Source organism: Coregonus lavaretus (assembly GCF_964263955.1).
Source record: "Coregonus lavaretus genome assembly, chromosome: 28".
Lineage (NCBI taxonomy): Eukaryota > Metazoa > Chordata > Actinopteri > Salmoniformes > Salmonidae > Coregonus > Coregonus lavaretus.
This window is the reverse complement of record NC_140015.1, coordinates 23,633,054-23,656,054: the sequence shown is the minus strand read 5'-3', so window position 1 is coordinate 23,656,054 and position 23,001 is coordinate 23,633,054. Positions and strand designations below refer to the sequence as shown.

At 40.4% G+C, this 23,001-nt stretch overlaps 2 protein-coding genes and 1 pseudogene across 3 annotated transcripts; all 3 read right to left on the bottom strand.

The window, feature by feature from the left end:
* Positions 1 to 2,588: 2,588 nt before the first annotated feature.
* Positions 2,589 to 13,818, bottom strand: LOC311103184 (myosin-3-like; annotated as a pseudogene). Its single transcript, XR_014615806.1, has 35 exons — positions 13,618 to 13,818; positions 12,934 to 13,077; positions 12,725 to 12,790; positions 12,579 to 12,642; positions 12,384 to 12,482; positions 11,785 to 11,888; positions 11,475 to 11,613; positions 11,252 to 11,370; positions 11,003 to 11,152; positions 10,744 to 10,914; positions 10,272 to 10,529; positions 10,113 to 10,173; positions 9,883 to 9,970; positions 9,682 to 9,799; positions 9,469 to 9,592; positions 9,195 to 9,331; positions 8,843 to 9,099; positions 7,992 to 8,234; positions 7,722 to 7,898; positions 7,478 to 7,623; positions 7,249 to 7,339; positions 6,779 to 7,166; positions 6,137 to 6,263; positions 5,688 to 5,806; positions 5,400 to 5,596; positions 5,097 to 5,280; positions 4,830 to 4,995; positions 4,593 to 4,717; positions 4,181 to 4,489; positions 3,874 to 4,071; positions 3,655 to 3,780; positions 3,393 to 3,569; positions 3,023 to 3,122; positions 2,844 to 2,939; positions 2,589 to 2,733 (listed from the first exon to the last, which is right to left on the bottom strand). The product of XR_014615806.1 is annotated as a myosin-3-like (transcript).
* Positions 13,819 to 17,313: 3,495 nt separating this feature from the next.
* On the bottom strand, positions 17,314 to 20,524 carry LOC311104210 (protein SCO1 homolog, mitochondrial-like). Its single transcript, XM_084145945.1, has 7 exons — positions 20,141 to 20,524; positions 19,882 to 20,001; positions 19,564 to 19,654; positions 19,188 to 19,385; positions 18,890 to 18,982; positions 18,665 to 18,780; positions 17,314 to 18,541 (listed from the first exon to the last, which is right to left on the bottom strand). The coding sequence occupies exons 1-7, from the start codon at positions 20,300 to 20,302 to the stop codon at positions 18,407 to 18,409; spliced, it is 915 nt and encodes a 304-aa protein (XP_084002071.1). The 5' UTR covers positions 20,303 to 20,524; the 3' UTR covers positions 17,314 to 18,406.
* Positions 20,525 to 21,067: 543 nt separating this feature from the next.
* tmem220 (transmembrane protein 220) lies at positions 21,068 to 22,656 on the bottom strand. The gene is made up of 6 exons (XM_084145946.1): positions 22,413 to 22,656; positions 22,172 to 22,201; positions 22,004 to 22,064; positions 21,655 to 21,778; positions 21,504 to 21,563; positions 21,068 to 21,384 (listed from the first exon to the last, which is right to left on the bottom strand). The coding sequence occupies exons 1-6, from the start codon at positions 22,521 to 22,523 to the stop codon at positions 21,255 to 21,257; spliced, it is 516 nt and encodes a 171-aa protein (XP_084002072.1). The 5' UTR covers positions 22,524 to 22,656; the 3' UTR covers positions 21,068 to 21,254.
* Between the last annotated feature and the right edge of the window lie 345 nt (positions 22,657 to 23,001).

Here is a 23,001-nt window from a genome sequence, read left to right as displayed (position 1 = left end):
GTCTTGTAGCCCATTCCAGCCTTGTGTAGGTCTGCAATCTTGTCCCTGACATCCTTGGAGAGCTCTTTTGTCTTGGCCATGGTGGAGATTTTGGAATCTGATTGATTGATTGCTTTTGTGGACAGGTGTCTTTTTTACAGGTAACAAGCTGAGATTAGGAGCACTCCCTTTAAGAGTATGCTCCTAATCTCAGCTCGTTACCTGTATAAAAGACACCTGGGAGCCAGAAATCCTTCTGATTGAGAGGGGGTCAAATACTTATTTCCCTCATTAAAATGCTAATCAATTTATAACATTATTGACATGCGTTTTTCTGGATTTTTTTGTTGTTATTCTGTCTCTCACTGTTCAAATAAACCTACCATTAAAATTATAAACGGATCATTTCTTTGTCAGTGGGCAAACGTACAAAATCAGCAGGGGATCAAATACTTTTTTCCCTCACTGTAGGTGCACTGTGCAGCCGTTTACTTCTAATTTACATTTCTCAGTTTTTTTTTTAAGAATACAACTTAGCATTACAAATCTTAGTACTATGCTATAACACAATATAGGATCCTAATTCAAATAGGATTATAGGATGTCTATGGTTATTACCTTATCATAATCCAACAAAACCCATTTTTTGCAGGGATGTGAAGTAGTGTTGTATTGTTTTTGTTCAACTGCAGAGAATGAGAACCAACAGTGTAACAGGAAGACACTGTTTGTGTACACTGAAGTGGCTGGTTGACCAATCACCAGTAAATAGAGCACTTTATAGCTTCAAACCATCCTACAAAATTATATTTTTATTCCTCCACTGCTACATATATACATGATAAGTTATCTGCAGGTGTCACGATCGTTGAGAGACGGGTCAGACCAAGGTGCAGCGTGATATGCGTACATCTTTAATTATACGAATAAACACTTGACAAAATAACAAAACAACTAAAACGTGAAGTCCTATGGGCTATACACACAACAAGCCTAACAGGAACACAAACAAGATCCCACAACTAAGGTAGGCAACCAGGCTACTTAAGTATGATCCCCAATCAGAGACAACAAGCGACAGCTGCCTCTGATTGGGAATCACACCCGGCCAAACATAGAAATGCAATGACATAGAATGTCCACATAGAAATTCCCACACATAGAATATTCACACCCTGACTCACCAACTAGCCAACTCTATGTCAGGGCATGACAGCAGGTGAAACTGTTGTGTTAACTTGTAAGAATATTTGTGTGCAGCAATAGGATAGCAATGGGTAATAAGTTGGTGTGATTCAATTAAGCATGATTTTTGTTGCCTGCCACATTACAGAATAGCTTGATTATTGTAGCTTGATGTCACTTGTTTACGCATTCACTCATTCTCTCTCTCCCGCTGTGTGGGGATGTGTGTTGGGTGGGAGTGTTGAAGACAAAGGAAGTGTCTCCATCTGTTGGTCGTTGAACAATACTACATCAAGGGAGCCAATGCAAGCAGTGAGCAACTCTTTTTGCAATCATATGAATATCTGTCATGAGTTCCATCCTTAAGGATCTCATGTTAACAGCATGTATGTCAGATTAACAAGACAGTGTTCCTTGATCTCTGTGCTTCACACATTGTACCCATCAAAACCAATGTTTTTTTCTGTCGTTAGTAAGCTCTGAGTTTGGATGTTTTAACGAGATAGGATGCATTTTATGATTAGAGTGAGCTGGGGGAGAGGTTCAGGAATTCACACAGTGATTCTGGTATGCACAGTATCTATATGTGGAGAGTAAGTGGACAATGTGTTTGCATTCTCAACGTCCTAATATCTTTTCATCTTCTAAAGTCATTGCGTATTCATGATCGTTACTGATAAAAGCAGTGGATGATTTTGATGTACTGTAGCTTCTGACAGATGTCTCTTTGATAAATGAGAGATGAGTTATTGTTTGAAGTGGACACCTCTGACATAACTCTGTATGAGGGGAAGCTAATCTCCTGGAGTATAAGTGTATCTCCAAAGATGCCTGGCATTTTAATCAAATGCTTTTGGATTTTATTTTTCTGCACTGTCTTGCCTAGAATCAAGCTGTATGTCTCCTACAGTCTAGGTCAGCTGTTGTCCAATAACTATTCCTGGAATCAGCAAGTTGAGCTGTCAATATTCACTCAAAGTTGGATCCAGAGCTGTCTCCAACATACTACAGAATGTAATTTTGCTTTTAAACTATTGTTAAAATATAGTGTCTTAACATGTCCATCTATTTGAATATAAGATAACTAAAACCCATTTGCTATATCATCTATGCTAAAAGTGTTACCTCTAATGAAACAAAGATAATAGACCAGTATGATACTGCTTTGCAGTATTTAATTATAGTTTTATAAGTAAAATTGATTTGTACTGTATTTCATTGTAATGCCATTTTCTGCTTTTAAGCAGAACATCTAAGCATGGTGGTCAAACTATAGCACAGGGAATGCTAACATACAGGTACGTACAATAGTGTAAGCAGGCATGTATCTTTGCAACAATAATAATTACTGTATCTACATTCTATGCCTGAGTTATTGTAATTCTAAACATGAATTACAGCACCATCAGCAGAAGATGCCCATATCTCTATTCTTCTCTCTTGCCACCAACATCACGACTCTTAGCTCTTAATTTGTTAACTTGGGATTCTGCTATGTCTGCCCGCTGCCCGCTGCTATGTCTGCCCGCTGCTATGTCAATTGGCCAAATTGATACTGGTCTGCTCCTCCTGTAGTTCACAGAAAAATAAAGAGACAGATAAATTAGAAGTGGTGAACAGTTGTCCTATTTATCTAATAATAAAATGTACAGTCGTTGCCAATAATATATTGTACTCACCGCCTCCTCACACTGCCTTTTGTAAGCTTTCACCCTCAGCTGCAGCTTGTTGACCAAGTCCTGCAGTCTGTCTGCATTCTTCTTGTCTTCCTCACCCTACAAACCCAGAGTTATTCATTACTCTCATATTTTATCATGATTTGGTGCAATTCAGGAATAAGCAACCAAACATATTTTACCTGATATGCGAGCTCCTTGACCTTTCTCTCATATTTCCGCACACCCTTCATGGCTTCCACACCACGTTTCTGCTCTGCCTCCAGTTCATTCTACACCTCTCTAACCTTGAGTGTAAATAATTGATTAAGAATGAATCACAAACTAAGAGAGTGTGAACTGGAAATAAAACATTTATCTTTATCCTTACATTTACATTTTAGTCATTTAGCAGACGCTCTTATCCAGAGCGACTTACATGAGCAATTAGGGTTAAGTGCCTTGCTCAAGGTCACATCGACAGATTTTTCACCTAGTCGGCTCGGGGATTAGAACCAGCGACCTTTCGGTTACTGGCACAACGGTCTTAACCACTAAGCTACCTGCCGCTACCTTACCCTGGTCTCTAGTTTCTGGAGCTCTTTTTTTTCCACCTTTCATGGCTAACTGCTCAGTCTCATCCAGAAGCTGCTGCAAGTCTTTAACAGTGACCTCCAGGTTCTTCTTCATTCTCTCCATGTGAGCGCTGGTATCCTGCTCCTTCTTCAGCTCCTCAGCCATCATGGCAGCCTATCGATAAATCATTTGTAATCGATCGAGACATTGTTTGAACGGACTTCATTTGGACTGAGATTTACACTGAGTTCGGACTTACATCTATAATAGCCTTTTTAGCTTTCTCATCTGCATTTCTGGCTTCTTGGACTACATCTTCCACCTCTGATTGCAGCTGAGTTATGTCAGACTCCATCTTCTTTTTTGTGCTGATGAGACTAGTGCTCTGTTAAATGAGTAAAGAGAGAGGGTAACAGAATAAATTAAATTCATACATTTCACTTAAGGCCACATTTTTTATTTGCTTATGGGGCCTCACCTGAGAGTGCAACAGGTGCATCCTCTCGCTCACGTCGACCAGCTCCTGCTCGGCCAGTTTACGGCACCTCTCGGACTGCTCTAGTGCTGCCTTCATCTCCTCAATCTCTGCCATCATCAGTGTATTGCGGCGTTCTACAATGGCCAGCTGTTCCTTCAGGTCCTCCTGCCCATGGAGGGCATCGTCCAAATGAGAGTCCTGAAACAGAAAGGTCATGAATAAGTCCAATACCTACAGATTAGAACTTTGATAGAGATGGTGAGTGTTATGGTTTTTATAAAATGAGTTTCTGGAGTCAAACACTAACTTTGAGCTGGCCCTGGATGTTTCTGAGCTGCTTGGTAGCATCAGCTGCTTGGTGGTTGGCATGGCACAGCTGAATCTCCATCTCATTTAGGTCCCCTTCCATCTTCTTCTTGACTCTGATGGCATTGTTTCTGCTGTGGGTCTTAGAATCTAGAGCACTCTGCAGGGTGTCCACAGTCCTCTGATGGTTCCTCTTCAGCTGGTCTATTTCCTCATCTTTCTCTGCCACCTTTCTGTCAACCTCTGACATGATCTGGTTCAACTCCAGTTGAAGGTGGAGCATCTTGGCCTCTTCATGTTCAAGGGAGGACTAGAAGAAGACAGGTGCACAGAACAGAAACATTTGCGGTCATATTCAAATTTCAAATAATACATGTGGGGGAATGCACAATATGTGTGAGAAAAGGGCGAACCTCAGCTTTTTCAAGAGCTGTTTGGGTGTCCATCTTGTCCTGTTCAGCTTGTTTCGCTGCCTTTTCCAGTTCATGGAAGGTCTTTGCAGATTGTCCCACTTGTTCAGTGATATCTGTTATCTCCTCTGAAAATTGACAAAACAATATGTTTGTTACATGCAGGCCTATAAGCTAAAACACATCATATATTCTATGAGGATATGTTGTTTTGATTTTCAAGGGTGATGACTATCATACGTTGAAGGTTCTTATTCTCTCTCTTCATGTTCTCTAAGTGATCCAGGGATTCTTCAAATGAGTTTTTTATCTTGAATAGCTCTGTGCTCAGAGACCTGAACTCCCTTTGTGAGCCGTCCAGCTCAGACTGGGTCTCTTCATACTTCTGTTTCCATTCAGCAAGAACCTGATGTTAAAAAAGATCACATGAAAGTCAATCCAATTGTTGAGACTGAACCACACCACAGTCTTTAGTCATTGAGACACTAAATAAGTCAATAGGATTACTTTGTCAAAGATCCTCTGTTTCTTGTCCAGGGTGACAATGGCTGAATTGGACCTCTCCATCTCGACCATGAGGTCCTCCAGCTCTGCTTGTAGTCTCTGCTTGGTCTTCTCCAGTGAGGCACACTTTCCGTTCATTGCCTCTGTCTGCTCTTCAGAATCCTGGAGGCGCTGGGCAAGCTTCCTCCTTAAAAGGGAACACACAATAGTAAATCAATCAATTACTGTATGTTGCAAAATAATATATGTTTTACCCATCAGCGCACTTATGTGTTATTAGGATATATTTGCTGTGGTAGTTCTTACTTAGCATCCTCAAGTTCCTCAGTGCGCTGGATGGCATCAGTCTCATACTTGGTTCTCCACAGAGCTACCTCACTGATGGCCTTGGACATGCTCCTCTGCAGCTCAGCCTTGGACTCCTGCTCCTCTTCATACTGCTCCCGGAGCAGATCACAGTCATGGCGGGTTGATTATAAACCATGGGCCAGGGCATTCTTAGCCTAAAGCCAGAGACAATTCATAAATTTAGTCTTAGCTTATATTGTCATGGTGAAATTACCATGGCTTGTAATTGGCAAGAGTTTGTATAACCTTAACTTCCTCCTCCAAAAGTCTCTTTAGCTCTTCAATCTGTTGACTGCACACTAGTTTCACTCTGGTCAGCTGGGACACAGTTAACTCCTTCTCCTCAAGCTGGCGTGTGAGCTCACCTATTCAAGGTATACAGTAAATGTAGCACATTAGCAGCGTAGTTCTCAAACTATGTATTACATTTACATTTACATTTTAGTCATTTAGCAGACGCTCTTAACCAGAGCGACTTACAGGAGCAATTAGGGTTAAGTGCCTTGCTCAAGGGCACATTTACGTCATTTAGCAGACGCTCTTATCCAGAGCGACTCACAAATTGGTGCATTTACCCTATAGCCAGTGGGATAACCACTTTACAATTTTTTTGGGGGGGGGGGGGGGGGGGGGGGGGGGGGGGGGATCAAGTCCTTGGTGTCCTTCATGTACACAGGAATTTACCTGAAACTTACAATTTTCTGTTTGCAAGCGAGCATTCAGGGCAGTGTAATAATTTAGAGACTCATGGGCCTCGTCACATTTGTTCTTGTACTCATTACTTTGGTCTTCAAGAGTTCTGCACAGTTTCTCAAGGTTAGCCTAAAATATAAAAAATTAAAAGCTAATGTTAGCCACAACAAATTGGAATTCGTAACATATCACAATTCTAGGCTAGGGGTTAAGGTTAGGGTTAGGTTAAAGGGTTAAGGTTAGGGGAAGGGTTATCTATCATGCTAAGTAGTTGCAAAGTAGCTCAAAGGTTGCAGAGTTGCTAATTAGCAAAATGCAACCTTTGGATTGCTAGATGTTCGCATTATACGCCCACTCGCCCCCAACCACCCATCCACCCACCCACATAATCTACGGATTGCTAGACGTTCGCATTATACACCCACCCGCCCCGACCAACCACCCACCCAACCTACTTTTGTTTTTTGCCTTAAACAACCTTCTGTCTTATGTAACCATACCAATCGAAACATATCATCCTAATTTGAACGTCCCGGATTTACGTTTACTATATTACCGCTAGTCTATGAGACCAGGCTGGTGAATCGTGAATTAGTTTATTTTGTATGTTGAATATCAATATGGTCAACATATGTTGAACCTACCTTGCTTTTGAGGACACTCTCCACGTTGCTGGCCAAGTCATCAATTTCCATCTTGTATTCACTTTTCTCCTTCTCCAGTTTCTGCTTAACTCTGTGGAGGTTGTATATTTGTTCTCCCAGTTCTGCCACGCTATCTGCCTGATTCTTGCGGAGAGCAGCAGTGATTGACTCATGCTGCAGGGTTGACTCTTCGAGAGCACGACGCAGCCTCAAACTCACTTTTGCACTTCTTGTTTGCCTCAATCTGGGAAGCAGTGGCACCACCAGCTTCTTCCAGTCTCTCACTGATCTCCTCAAGTTCCCTGGAGAAATCAGACCTTTGCTTCTCTATCTTGGCCCGAGCAGAGCGCTCAGCTTCGATTTCCTCTTCGAGTTCCTCAATGCGAGCCTGTGGTAAAAATAATAATTCCATCAGAATTTTGACAAAAGTTACAATGTATGCATTTAATTTATTTTCACAAACCACATACCTGAAACTCCTTTATTTTCTTCTGAAGTTGAGTGCTCAGTATTTGTTCATCCTCAAATCTACCTTGCAGGTAACTGAACTCTAAATCCTTCCTGAATTTGATTATTCATTATATGAAAATTAGTTGATGCTCCATTGTTTGTGCTGTTTCTATCACTTTCAACTACTACTCTATAAAATGTGAATCAAGAGTTTAATCTCCATAAACTCAATGATCATTTCTAAATTACTTTTTTAATCGTTCATCCATTTGTTGTCTTTCATTCTCCAGGTCCATAACATTTTCCTGTGACAGCTTGAGATCTCCCTCAAGTTTTCTTTTGTCTCTTTCCAAATCCGCACGCACCTTCTTCTCCTGCTCTAGAGATCCCTCAAGCTGGAAGGAGATCATAGTCCAGAACAATCAATGACTGTGGGAAAATCTTGAAAGAATGCTAACAAAAGACAAAAGTGTATAAGTCACTCGATGCTTACATCATCAACCTGTTGCTCTAGCTTGACCTTTGTCTTAGTCAGAGTGTTGACTTTGTCCTCCTCTGCCTGGAGGTCATCCAGGGTCTGCTGATGCACCTCTTGCAATGCCTTGATCTCCTTTGAAGACTTCAGAAGATTTTCCTCTAATGTGGTCAACTCCTCTGTCAAATTTTTCACCTGTGTTAAAATAACGCACACAAAGTTACCGTCCATTCATTGTGGTTATGACATTTAAAGGCATGGGGTGATGTGCTTATCAGATGCCCTCACCTTATTTTCTGTGGCATATTTCTCCTTCTCAACCTTGGCAATAGTGAGCTCCAGGTCATCTATATCCCTTTTGAGCTCGGAGCATTCATCCTCCAGTTTCCTCTTCCTGGCAGTGATCTCTGCATTGATCTCCTCCTCTTCCTCAATTCTCTCAGAGAACTCCTTGGTTTTTGCCTCTAGGTGGATCTTGCTCTTGATCAACCCCTCACATCTCTCTTCTGCATCAGAGAGGTTCTCTCTTTCCTGTTGAAATATGAACAAGTAGCATACCTTAGACAATAAACCAATAGTAACAGGGTTGCTGCTACTGCTTATTATCTATAATGTTGCCTGGTCATTTTATCCTTACTATATGTACATATCTACCTCAATTACCTCGTACCCCTGCACATCGACTCGGTACTGGTACCCTGTGTGGTCCCGTGTAGCTCAGTTGGTAGAGCATGGCGCTTATAACGCCAGGGTTGTGGGTTCGATTCCCACGGCGGACCAGTATGAAAACATTTATGCACTCACTAACTGTAAGTCACTCTGGATAAGAGTGTCTGCTAAATGACTAAAATTTAAAAATTTAAATGTATATAGCCAAGTTATCGTTACTCATTGTGTATTTATTCCTTGTGTTATTATTTTGTAAGTAAGCATTTCACTGTTAGTCTACACCTGATGTTTACGAAGTATGGGACAGATACAATTTGATTTGAGTTCATTGGATTCAATTAAAGTTTGGTACTTCTTGAAATGTTAATATGTAATCCTCATAGAAAGTGCTATATATGTATAAGAACCATGCAACATCTACACACATATCTAATATAAAGCATGTTCTTAAAAACTTGATAGAAACCCACCTCTTGAATCTGGAGGTAAAGGTCCATTCTTCTCCTGAGCAAGGACCACCATCTTCTCCTCAAGTTCCTTCCTCCTGGCGTCTGACTTTGCAAACTCATCTTTGACCTTTGAGAACTCCTCTTTCATGTTCTGCATCTCCTTCTCAGCCTCTGCACTTCGCAACAGGGGCTTGATCTTGAAGTAGAGCCTCATCCAAGGCCAGTTCTTCACGTTCATGAATGACCGGATGTTATATTGAATTATGAAAATGGATTCCCTATGTAGTGGCAAAAGAAAGATCCCGTCATTTATTGAAGTTCATAGGACCTGTACTGTATGCATTTTTCAATTACAGAAATATGTTTTTTAGACCTTTTCTTTGACATCTCCTTGAACCTCTGCCTCGTGATGTAGCCCCTGGAGACAGCCTGGATGCGAGTCAATAACACTGCCAGGCGCTCATCTTTCATCTCCTCCAGCAGACCTAACAGGCCAGCTTTAAAGAACACCTAATATACACATACAAACACAAGCAATGCAAGTGTTATTCTGAGTTGGTGCACCACTGTCTGAATGTACACTACATATCACTCGATAACGTCATGCCTATAGGTCAGACCATAACATTGTTTTGCCTTCACAATACCTTAGTGTATCCAAATTTGTACTGGGCGTGGTCCACATCGATGGAGGACAGTAGCTTCTCTGATGCCTTTTTGCTGTCGATAAACTGCCCCTCGGAGATAGCACTGGCATTCAGGATTCTGTATCTGTTGGGGAAACAGTCCACATTTATCCTTGAGCTCATGTTTGTTGAATCATTTTTCTTATAGGTAACAGAGATCAATGAAGGATTTACCTCTGCTTGAAGTCAGCATATATAATCCTGCTTGGGAATCCCTTCCTGCAGATTCTGATACCCTCCAGCACACCGTTACAGCGCAGCTGATGCAAAACGAGGTAGTGTTCCATGGCCCCTACATGGAAAGGCATAATTCTGTCAGGTCAGGCAGCCTTGAGAGCAAACAACCAACATTACATGTTTCAAACTTTTATATACCTGGTGTTTTGGTCTCGTTTAGGATGATGCATCTCACAAAATGGGGATGTGTGGACCTCAGGTTAGACATCAGCTTCTTGAGATTTTCCTGAGGGAAGGTTATGAAGTGATAAAAGAGCATGAACAAGCAAAACAATGCTCACTGAATTGTGCATAGAAATGTTCTAAAGTCTACATACGATCATTAGATCGATATACATTTTCATAAGAGTAGGGGGAAACAGTTTTACCCTGAAAAGTGCAGAGACAGTCTGGAAAAAGGACCCCTTCTTTTTTGCTCCTTTTTGGTTTCTATCAGCTACAGAAAGAGAAAAATAAAACAATTGTATTTCTACTCAAGATAATTTTTCACTGATGTCTTAAAATGCTGATGTAAACTCACCATCAACTAAGACAACTGAGACAATAGCTTCAGGGCAGCTTTTTGGTACAGTTGTACCACAGTGTCATTCAGCGGGTCCTTGTTCTTCTCCAGCCAGCCACCGATGTTGTAGTCCACAGTGCCAGCGTAGTGAACCAGGGTGAAGTGGGCCTCTGCTTTGGCTGTTCTTCCCAAGATGCTGGTCATAGAGTTTGTTCTTGCAGGAGCAGTCTGTTGCCTTTGGAAACATGCACTCTTCTTCAAGGATGGAGAAAATACCCATTGGCTGTGGAAGATTTACAGTGTAAAATGTGTTTATAAGAACCAAGGTATAGAACTTCATTGTTTTGATCATGTCTGTCTACTGGATTTCAATATTATGCTTATAAACTTTTTAATTACTGTCAATAAATATGTTTTTCAACTCTGTCCTGTTGATCCTAACTTATTTAATCAATTTAACAGTTAGACTGTAAAGAGTGACTTAAAGGTCACAGTACCTTCTCAATAAGCTCAATGCAGGCAGCCAAGTCCATTCCAAAGTCAATGAACTCCCACTCTATCCCTTCCTTCTTGTATTCCTCTTGTTCCAACACAAACATGTGATGATTGAAAAACTGTTGCAGTTTCTCATTAGTGAAATTGATGCAGAGCTGTTCCAGGCTGTTTATCTGCATGGTTTACAAAATATAATTAAATAACATACAATAAAGGATTACATTGTTGTAAATGTGTTTCAAATGAGGAGTCCACTCATACCTCAAAGATCTCAAAGCCTGCTATGTGCAGAACGCCAATAAAATGCTGCCTGGGCAATTTGGTGTCTAGCTGCTGGTTTATTCTGGACACCATCCACAAGAACAGTTTTTCATACACTGCCTTAGACAGGGCACCCATGGAGTTATTCACCTGCAAATGAGACAAAACACATTTTAAGGACAATGAAAATTGGTGAGAGTTGGGCGAGGGTCACTCATGTCTGTACACACTCTAATGTAGTTTGCATACCTGCTGAACTGTCTGTCCTTTGGTGACATATTCATTCCCGACCTTCACTCTGGGATAGCACACAGCTTTCAGTAGATTAGCAGAGTTCAGGCCCATGAGGTAGGCAACTTTGTCAGCTACTATTGAATACATGAGACAAAAAAGATGATGAGTGGATTCTGGCTGTGGATAAGTGAAGATTTAATTAGAATTTCAAAATAAGTAAAAATCAAAGACTGCTCACCCTCAGTGCCATCAGGCTCTGCCTGTTCCTCACACTGCTTCTGCTTGAACTTCATGTTCCCATGATGCATCACAGCACCAGTCAGTTGGTAGATCCCAAGTTTTTCCTCTGCATTGAAGCCTAGGATATCAATGGCACTCTATTGGGACAGATATTGGAGCTCAGTCAAACATATATAAACATTTCATCAGTCCCTAAGACAATCTTATACAGTACAGTTGAGGGTTTTCTATTATGTTTTCGATGTATTTATTTTCCAATCTGTGTGGGTAATTTACACATATGAGATATAGGGTACAGGTGGACTCACATCTGTGGCCATGAGCTCTTCTGTGTCATTGATGCTTTGCACCTTTATTTCCCCCTGACTGATGAAAGGGTAGTGATATGGGTTGGTGGTGATGAGCAGCATCTCTGGTGAACATGATAGAGAAGGTGTATATTTACCAGTGGGGGGTTACATTGGTGTTGGAGGCTGAACTCACAGTACATCACTTTTTTTTTTTTTTGCAGTTCAAACAACAACAAAGTGGCAACCTACCACTGTTTTTGGTAAACAGTTGAGGGATGGGGCTGGAGAAATATAACCACTCTCAAATTCATAGACAGAGCTACGGATGTGAGGACTGACTAGGCTATACAGTTTTTATTTACAATTACATTGTTTACAAACAATGGAGTAAAACAATTTTATATTTGGGGTTCTGATGGGGTAAGACAGTTGACCTAAGCTCATGAGTCATTTATTCTTCAAGAACCAATGGGTACATATCATTAATTTTAAAGTACACAAATGGATGTAGCAATCTCAGATTGCCCCCTTAAAGTAACCAATACCTTTGTAGTCCAAAACTACAATTACTGTGTATGGCTTTATATAGATCCACCAGGCAGCATTACTCAACCTACCAATTAATTCAGGCTTCTTATTGGACATGATCTGATAGAAGATGTGATAACTCCTTTCTGCCAGGAGCTGAAACGTTACCCTGGATTTTTCCAGAAGGTCTAAAGAAGAAAATCAGAGAAATAATCAAATTACATTTTGTTCCAATCCACAGCAATGGCCTTGCATATTTAAAGAAAATAGACAAGCAAACTCACATGTCTCAATATCAGCTGAGGACAGCTTCCCCTTTGTGCCAAAGTGGATGCGGATGAATTTGCCCTGTAAGTTTTCCAAATATTACATTGTTTTTAAAAGGTCACATTTCAGCTAAGGTGTTTGGTTTATAATAGCCAGCCACCACCTCTGGGTTGTAGACTGGGAGCCACTTATAGGGGTTCACAGTCACACAGAACAGCCCAGAGTAGGTCTGCAATAGGGGAACAACTCAGGTTATGTCATTGATGATCTAATTGAACCCATGAAACTAGTTTGTAGATGTTTCACTGACAATGCAATTAGAAGATGTACGTATGACTGAGTTGAAATGTAATCTGATCTGTGTCTGCTTACATAGATCATCCAGGCAGTGTAGCGCTCCTTGAGGTTGAACAGCACGGCTGGCTCATGGAGATGGGTCAACATGGCCATGTCCTCGATCTTGTCAAATTTAGGAGGGTTCATGGGGCTGATGTCATCCGGATTCACCGTGACAACCTGCAACATAATCAAATAAAGGGGAGGGCAGTTAGGGGAGGCAAGTTTCCATTCAAATAAGGAACCAGTTGTATTGATTACATGCTAGAATAATAACTGGATGAAACTGCATTGAAATCATGCCACGGTGGCATAATGAACTTTTTATTTAGCATCCAAAAAGGCTTAGAAATGACATGCACTCTGAATTTCAGTCACTCTCATATAGTAAGTAAAATATATCATGCTTTCCCACTGGGCAAAAACTGGTTGAATGTTGTTTCCATGTCATTTCAACAAAAAACGTCAATGTGATGAAGTTGAATCAATGTGGAGAACTGATTGGATTTGAAAAAAGTAATCAACGTAAGTGATTATCGTTTTTTTTAACCCAACTTTTAACCATGGTGGAATGTTTTGTTGTTTTCACTTTGAATTCCCGTTAGCTGATAACTCAACCAAATGTAAATCAAAACTAGACGTTGAACTAACGTCTGTGTCCAGTGGGTTAGAACAGAGCTACTATGGTCAAACATTCTAGAACATTTTATATGTACTCACCCTCCCATCCTCAGTCTCCATTGTGACCTTGGAGATGTCTTGGCTCTTGATTTTGCCTTTCACATACTCTACCTTTAGATCTGCCACAAAGCAGGCCGTTTTGGCATCAAATGGTTTGACCTGTGCCGCAATCCTCTCCCGCTCCGGCTTGCGGAGGTACGAGGCAGCCACCCCAAATACTTCCATCTCAGCATCACTCATTTTCTAAAGCTGTGTAGCATGGAGACAATTGATTATACATCATATGCTTCATATTGATCTGTAGGTCATAGATTATACAATAAAAACAAATAATTGCAGAAATTCTCTATATTCCTTGAGAAGATCCAATGAACATCAAAGGCCTAAATATATGATTTGGTCCATTCTTACCTGAGTGTTGCAGCTACAGGGAAAAATCTATGATCACAGTAGGATGGCAGAGACTGTATTGATGCTATCTCTCTATGGATGCACCCTCTATTGTTGTTAAATGTTTGCTGTCTCAACAGTACGCCAAAGACATACCTCAAATGCCCTGCTATCATCACACTAAGAATACTTTTTATAAGGGATGTTTTTTTCTATTTGCTTGACAGCTTCTCTATATTTGGATAGAGATCAAATCTGGCTCAAACGCCACCGTGGAAAAGTCAAGTATGTCCATTTCGTATTTTCAACTGTCTATCTATAGCTGTATTGTGTCACATTTAAATGTTTTCAATTGTAATCCTGTAGCCTGTCCATTAAAAAGCAATGATGGCTGAGGACGGCAGCTTAGAGGGCTTTGGGTTCAGACACGACATTCCTCATTTTCTGGGATCAGTGAAGATTAGGTCTGTTAAGGCATTGCTCAAATTCTGGCATTGGCTGACTGGGATCACGGTCGATTAGGGCTCACTGGGAGGGCATGGTCCGATACAGGCTGGGGTTGACAGGCGGCAGTTAGTACGTTCCAGACAGACAGAGACAGGTCCGTCTGCTGTGTTCCATTGCCATTCAAATACCTGAGACGAAGAGATGTTATCAAAACCTTTTCAGTTTTGCTTTCAAGACTATTGACCCAATGCTAAACTGAGGTAATGTTACTCTATGAGATTGGATTCAGTCACAGGGACCAATACGTAAATGTGCCATAAAAAAAACATACCGACACAGCACATTTGACACAGTAATTCTGAACAAAAATTATCTACAACACTGATTACCAGAGGCCTTTGTCGGCCTTATAATGAAGCACGCTGAAGCAATAAAAGACTTCTCTGACAATACAAACATCTAAGCTGCTTCCAATTGTGATGATGTTACATGTAGTAAACCACTTTACAGATGACCTGAACACATCTCATACAAAAGCAGCCCATGTCTCATCATGTCTTCCAAAAAGTCAGGCCTCCGTTTATGCATGGCTGAGAGAGCATTCCAAATAACAGGGTTAACAATGAATCCCAAAAAGCCCTCCAGATCCATACAAAATCCTGAGTGGATTTCTATTAATGTTCCTCAGTTGCCCATGTCAATACAGCACAAGTATGTGTTTCAAGTGTACCATGCGATGCCAGTGCTGATAGAGGGCTTTGGCAGGGCTATATAATGTTATGTTGAAAAAGTCATCCATTTCATCTATACGGGTGCATTCCAAGAATGCAATGGCTAACAATATATTCTCAATGCATTCATAGCGCTGTAGATGTTTTTAATTGGTTTATGTTCCATTTATTCCTGTGTGTGGCAGTGTGCAAGAACAATTCTAAATTCTATTAAATAAAATGTAAACTGACTCAAATTAAAACTTATTTTGAAAACAAAATTGACTGATAAGCTGTGGTACATTTTGAGCACAACATTATCTCTGGTCCAGGGTGTTATTGTGCATTATTAAAGGAACGGTCACTAACGCCCTGGACCAGAGCTAGCACAAAATATAGGATCATGCCATCCCTTTTAGAGAGATCAGGTGTGTCAAACTCATTCCATGGAGAGGCTTTTGGTTTTTCCTTTCAATTAAGCCCTAGACAACCAGGTGTGGGGAGATCCTTACTAATTAGTGACCTTAATTCATCGATCAAGTACAAGGAAAGAGTGAAAACCCACAGATACTCGGCCCTCCGTGGAATGAGTTTGACACCTGTGGACTAGATAGCTCAATTGGTAGAGCATGGCGTTTGTAACGCCAGGGTAGTGGGTTCGATCCCCGGGACCACCCATACGTTTAAAAAAATGTATTCACACATGACTGTAAGTCACTTTGGATAAAAGTGTCTGCTAAATGGCATATATTATTATTATTATTATTATTATTATTATTATTATTATTATAGATGCTGCCTCATCATCATCAGGTAGTTTAGTTCAGACTGTTTGTCTGATATCATGCACTCCTTTGGACAAGCTCCTAACAGCACGTCAGTTAGAACGTAAACTGACTAGCATAGAAGTGCTGTGGTCATAATCATGACCCTCCACAGCTCCCTCTAAAACTCATGTGATGTCACATGCAGTCGACAATAGAACGGCAACGCCTGCATTCTTTCTTTCAAATTCCTTTATATCTATTGGTGAACTCAGCTGTGCACAATGCTAAACAATTTATTTAGACTTACATTCTATGCATGATCCTATTCCACCATATAAACATGTTACATATAACATTTATCTGTAAAATGTCCAATGAATGTGTGAACTGTCTCCAAGGAAAGAGTCAGTAGAGTTGTACTGTGTGTGGGCCATTCATTTTCATAAACTATGACACAAGCTGGCACTGCATCACATCCAACCTAATTGGTGTTGATTTAATATCCCATGAATGTAATTTGAAGGGCTGGCAACAGTTGTGGGTATAATTGGTCATGGGCAGGGCTTATGCTGACCTCTTCCGACACGTTATAGTAGAGTATGTACATTGACTGTGTACAAGACTGTGTCAAGGACACTGCGAGACTGTGGGAATTTGAAGTCACAGTACGAACGAGAGAAGAAGCAAGGAGACAATCCCCATTGGCTGGTTCTGTCTGAGGCAGACGGATGCCTGCCCCTGGTGGAAAATTGATCTGAGGACGGGTGCATCTGCCTGGGATTAGAGGGTCAACGGACAGGAGACAGGAGGCCACAAAATAAAAATGCCGATAAACACTGCTAGTCTGAAAGGACACCCAATTTTAGGGGGACTGTTTCAGACAGACAGTACATCCACAGGGAGACACTCGTTGTATCATCAAACTCAGTTCTCCAGGGAAGAAGTGTACAATGAATTATAAGGCACAAGGGAGTCCTGTCCAATGTTGTAAAGAGAAGGGCATGTACTGTCAGTGGGACACAACAAATCAAGATATGGAATGGTTCAGTGGGTGAATTCATAAGCATACAACATAAAAATCGGCGTAACCGAATTCTCATAAAGGATCATTTGTTACTCTGACAGCTGAAAGGTGATCTCTCATCTAGAAGAGTATTTCTTCCCAGTCATCACAAACCACCAACCGTCCAGGAATGAGTCGGGAGCTTTGCCGAAGAGTGCTGAACAACTTCTGTGCTCTCTCTAGTAATCAGGTTACCAAGGGGGAACTCAACAGGTGTTCTGGCCAAAGAGACGGTCAGTTTGCAAGGATATTGAGAATTCATTTATATGTATTATAAAAACAAATATTATAAATTATGAGTGTGTGTGTGTGTAAATTAATTGAAAATGACATGCTACTATGAGATAATCATGCATCTATGGCTATGACCAGATATAGAGGCTCCGGTGATGACCATTTATTTGCAGAACAATGGGCCCAGTCAAGACACTGGTCTGGCTGGCATATCAATAGCAACATGATTACAAATAAAGCTGTTAAAATTAATTATTTACGACAGTGCTCTACTCTTGACAACTCAAATGGCACCATATGAATAAGCTCAAACTTTGACCACCATGTGTTTTCTACTAGGAATAGGCTAGTCTACAATATGGTTGCACAAAGTGAAGCCCTGATACCTGCATGGTAGCCTACGACTACATGGGAAGCAAAAAAAAATGAACAGACATACAGTACATAACTGCAAGTTCAAGTTTAATCAATTAAACGTTACTTTGGAAATTCTGTTGAAATATGACTTTGATTTATGGATAGTACAAATTGAGTAACCAAATAGTTATTACAGTGCATAAATGTTTCTGGTGTCACTGAGAAGAGTCCAGGTATTGGGCCAGACTTAATAGCGAGGCTAAAAAGGAGAATTAGTGTAAACGAAGTAAAGCAGAGCTGTAACTGCACAACGACAACTATTCCTGTTCCTTTTCCATTAGGAGTGCCCAAGGGTAAACACTGGAAACCTTCAGTTCCTCAGTATTGATTTCCAAGGAATATGTGTATGTGACCAATAAAATGTGATTTGATTTCCAAGGAATACTTTCCACCTCCATTTTAGCATAGTTACATTTGTTGAGGTACTTGAAATCAAGTATTTCTGTTTGGCTCTCATATTTTACATCGAAACAATTGTATTTCACACCGATTGAAATAATGGGCAAAGCAGAAAAAAGAAACACTGAAGCGTTGTCCACCCCTATTTGCAAAAAATCCCTTTAAATCATCTTAGACATAAATATGATATTAGAGACCATGTTAAATGGTGAACAGCAAAAAGGGAATGGTAAGTCGTAGACATCTGAATTCCATTAAAAGCTGTACTCCAGATAATATTCCATGTCATTGACATAACATGGCAGTGTTCAGTCCTGCTGGGTCAGGGGCTGCTGGGCCAGAGGCTGCTGACAGTCTGAAGGCTTTGAGAGAGGCACACAAGTTCTCCTTCATCTTACCTCTTAATTCAACTTCTTGTACTTCCTCATGTGTGATGCAATGGAAGAGGAAATCTCAGCGCTCCTCTTGTTCTGTCCAAAATACTCCTTGAATTCTCCGTCTGGACCAACCAGGTACATGATGATTGTGTGATCAACCTGCAATCAAGAATAAAGGAGGTTTCGTTTAGATATCAATTCAGCTGGGAAAAGTGGGAATTCCTACTTTACTATGAACCAATGAGAGTTATGAATAAGGGAAGGATCAGACGATGAACTCACAATGTAGTCGTTGTCTTCATCCTTTGGTCCCTGGCTGTAGTAGACTCTGTAGGCTCGAGAGACCTGGTCAATTTGGGGCATTGTCCCAGTTAGGCCAATGAGCTTAGGGGAGAACTCTGGGGATAGAGGACAGAGGAGGAATGTTATTGTTCCACCAATGTGAGTCTAAGTCCCCCTTTTACCATAACATGGAAGCAACAGTAGTTAATGGCTTGTTCTCTTTACCTTTCACATATGTCCCCATGGCCTCAGGTGTGTCCCTGTCAGGATCAATGGTGATGAGGATGGGGGTCAGGTTTGGAAGAGACTGTATCCTGTCTGGGAAACATGGAAAGACATGGTGTTAATCACAACATATCTTCAGTACATCCCTGGGTTCTAGCATTAACATTATGCTTTGTGAAGACATTTGATATGAGTGACTGACTGGTTACTCACTCAACCATCTAATTGCCATGACATTCATAATAATTCACATGACATATGATGCATCATAAAAGATGTTTAAAATAAAACACTTTACCTATTTCATCCACCACCTCAATCATTTTCTCGATTTCATCAGGACAGATGTCAGGGCAGTGTGTAAAGCCAAAGTAGATAAGGACCCACTGGCCGAGGAAATCCTCACTTTTACAGGATTTATTATTCTGATCCACAAGAGAGAATGGACCGCCAAGCGCTGGTTTCCCCATTGACTTTGTCCTTTCTCTTTCAATCACTGCAGTGCACGTGTAAAAAAGACAACATGTAAAACAGATTGTTACCAACATGTACAGACACTGATGATTATCTCCAGGGGAACTTCAGTTCGGAACATTAATTAATTTGTGTAAATCCACTGTTGGATGTAGCCTACTGCATGATGGTGAGTGCACCGAGAGGTGAAATGTCCTTACATTCTTCTTTTTCCTTCTTGAAATATTTCATTCCGGCAAGGAGAACACCCCCAAATGCAAATGTTATTGCTAATGATTTCCAAGTCACTGGCTGCAGAGGATAGATGGATGGAGACAGGCAAAGCAACAAGGTTAAAGACAAAGCAAAAGGCTGTGTGCTTTGTTTTATCCATAGACATTAAAACCAGGTTTTATCAGGTGCCCCAGATGATTGTACATATCAATCCAATTTGTAAGTCGCTCTGGATAAGAGCGTCTGCTAAATGACGTAAATGTAAAAAAGTTAATCAATCAGAAATTAATTGATACATTACATACCCCTGTCTTTTTGGTTTTATCACCAGAAGGGGGCGGTGGAGGTAAAGACGAGAATGATCTTGAGTCGTGAAAAGACAACCACCGTGATGTCTTACAAATCCAACTCCCGCCTAGGTTTACCTGTGCAGCGCATGAATACACACAATATGTTAACATAATGGATAGGTACAAGGTACAACGATATCTGTCTTCAAGCTGTTAGTCATTCCGCGAACACATTTGATCATAGTCTGAGTGTTGTGAGCCGTGCATGACCTACCAGCCCGTGTACTGTCCGTGGTGAGAGATCTGTGTACGGAGAGACAGTCATTCTCGATAACGCGCGTGTAAAGCTGCATATTGTGCTCACACCTTGGTGCGAAATCATACGATTTAACAATCGACATCTCAAAGTCTGATACGATATTAGGCCCACTGCCATGATGTTGAGCTAGTTTGTCAAGAACTCAATGCGGAAGTGGTGGCAGAATTTTACACAACGTGAATCATGAAGGTAAAAACGCATACAAATTCCTGATCTTGGATCAGTATACTATGTACAACGATGCTCATTGACCGAGTGGCTCGCAATATCAACCATTTAAGCTGACCCTGGACCTGCCGGCGAACATAGTTATTTCTGGCTGTTAGAACCGGAAATTACGCACCCGAGTCCTTTTTTTTGTGTTATGTGGTCTCTGGGCGCTATTGACATCTAGCTATCGTAAAATACAGTACAGTACATTTACTTTTTTCATTGGCAGTAGCCTACTTCTGCTGCCAACTTTAACAAGTTAAGAGCACCAAACACAAAAGGAGTTTGATTTAGCTATAGCCTACATTACTTTTAAGGCATATCTCCTGTATCTATCGAGGCCCAGTGGTGCTAAATCAAAATACCAAATTATTTGGAGCCTTGAGTAGGCTACAGTACATGCATTTCTTTCAATTTAGATTTCTGATGCAAAAATAAAAAATTATACAAAAATTCCATTTAGATTTCTTATTAAATTGCTTTATTTTACTGTGATTCCACCAGATATCACCACAAGTGCAATGGGTTGCCTACAACAACAAAATGGTCAGAAAGAGAAACCTATGATTCCAGTAAAAAAGGAAAATGTGTCAATCATATACAATATATATTCTAATTTATGACATCTGGTCACTTATTTGGATGTCAAAAACACCGCTGCTAAACCATACGTGTCTTTTTAAACAATGCATCCGTGATTTCACTGACTGCCGGCATTGGCTTTTTATTTACAAATGTACACATTAGCAGTATTCCATACTGTAGAAGACTCTGTAGCTAGGTCATATCCTCTTGTAAATGTTCCATCACGCATGAGATGTTGCTCACTCGTCACTGGACTATCTTAATGAATGGATATCTACAGTGCAGTTTTACAATGCGAGGGCCAGCTGGTCCTCAGCTCCTTGTTAATGTAGTAGTACAGCCAGGCCACAAAGGGGAAGATTGTGATGGCAACAGCAGCAGACAGTCTGAAAGCCCCAATAGAACTAATAGAAAATAGTTACAGCAGTACAGATATCAGTGATGTACAACAGAGTGTGAGACTTTTTTAAAATAAGGTATTGCATGTTGGGATAAGGTCCAAATCTATGTCGAAAGTCCTTACCTTCCAGAGTGTTGACACAGGAGAAGCCAGACAAGTATCAACATGAGACCAGAGAATTCCCTGGGGATAGAGAGAAACAGGTGTGACCAAAAATAATAATTGAACACAATGCTCATCTAAACAGAAAACGATTGTGATTGTGAGACTATACCTTCCCTCCTCTTGCTGGAAGATATTTGTGATGCCCTCTTTATACAGAGTCCATCCCATCATGGAAACAACAGCAGTCGAAATAAGCACATGAAGTTGAGCAATTCTCCTCCAAAGTACTGTCTCTGAAAAACAGTCTCTCAACCGTTTAAACATTCAGAGGGAAGTGCATGCAGGCTCATGCATGAATATTTCTAGCTTTTAACTACACTGTCTTGATATAGCCACAATACACTAAACAGTCAATGGCCTTTTTCACTGGCCAAAATGTTAAAATGGAAATGTTATTTATTAGGAAAAGTAGTCAAAAGTAAATGATGGATCTCTATTAATCCATAATGTCCACATACCTGTTAAATGTGGTTTAATGCCAATCAATAAACACAGATTTGCTGGAATAGCATAGGCAACCTGGAGATAGAAAAGTGGATTACTGTATAAAAAAATTAAAAAAGCCCTTTGATAATAGTAATTCATTAAAAACATTAAACGAAAACAAAAAAAAAGCGTGATCCTACCATCCATAATACTGCATCCGGATCGTTAATCTGTGCCAATAAAAAACACAAAGGATAAAACATGGGATTTACTCAGTTGGGCCAAACATTCAGAGACATACACCATGTTCACGCATTAAATTACTCTGCTAAATCCATGAGTTATCAACAGAAGCAGATATGCCTACAGGTCATGCCAAATACAGTAGGCTATAGATACAAAGTATCTCAAACAATGTAACGAAATAAGGGAATCACTTGCCTGCACATAACTTGCTAGAGCAAAGAACAATGACATGCATACATTGCAAACTCTCCAAATTATCAGAGAAAAGTTCGTTTTTGTGCACTCAATTTCACTAGGTTCGTCCATTGTCACGGTCTATAACTACAGAACCAGTTTCTCGTAATCAGCAGTTCAACAGCAAACTTTCCTCATGGACGTTGAACCATAAACTTTGCGTTGAATCCTTTTCCGTTAATTTTTAGCGTGAGGTTTGGGATATGAAGTTTCGACAAGTGAACATTTATAGGCCCGATTGCGAAATCGCTAAGACTCGTTGTTTTCTTTTTCTTTTTCTGAAGACTGCTTTCTGAATATAGATGAATGGGGAAAACGATTGCAAGCTACCTATGTGTTACTGTTACATTAAATATTAATTTGGCTACTTTAAAATAAAATAAACTATGGACAGTATTACACACTACTTTAAGGTACGTAAACTGATTTTAATCTGTCATATTACTGTTTACTGTATGGTCATTTATAGCCTAATACAATTAGGCTAGAAATCGCCCCAACCCACTGATACACGATCAGATATTTGTCTTCCCCTAGTGCTTTAGGTTAA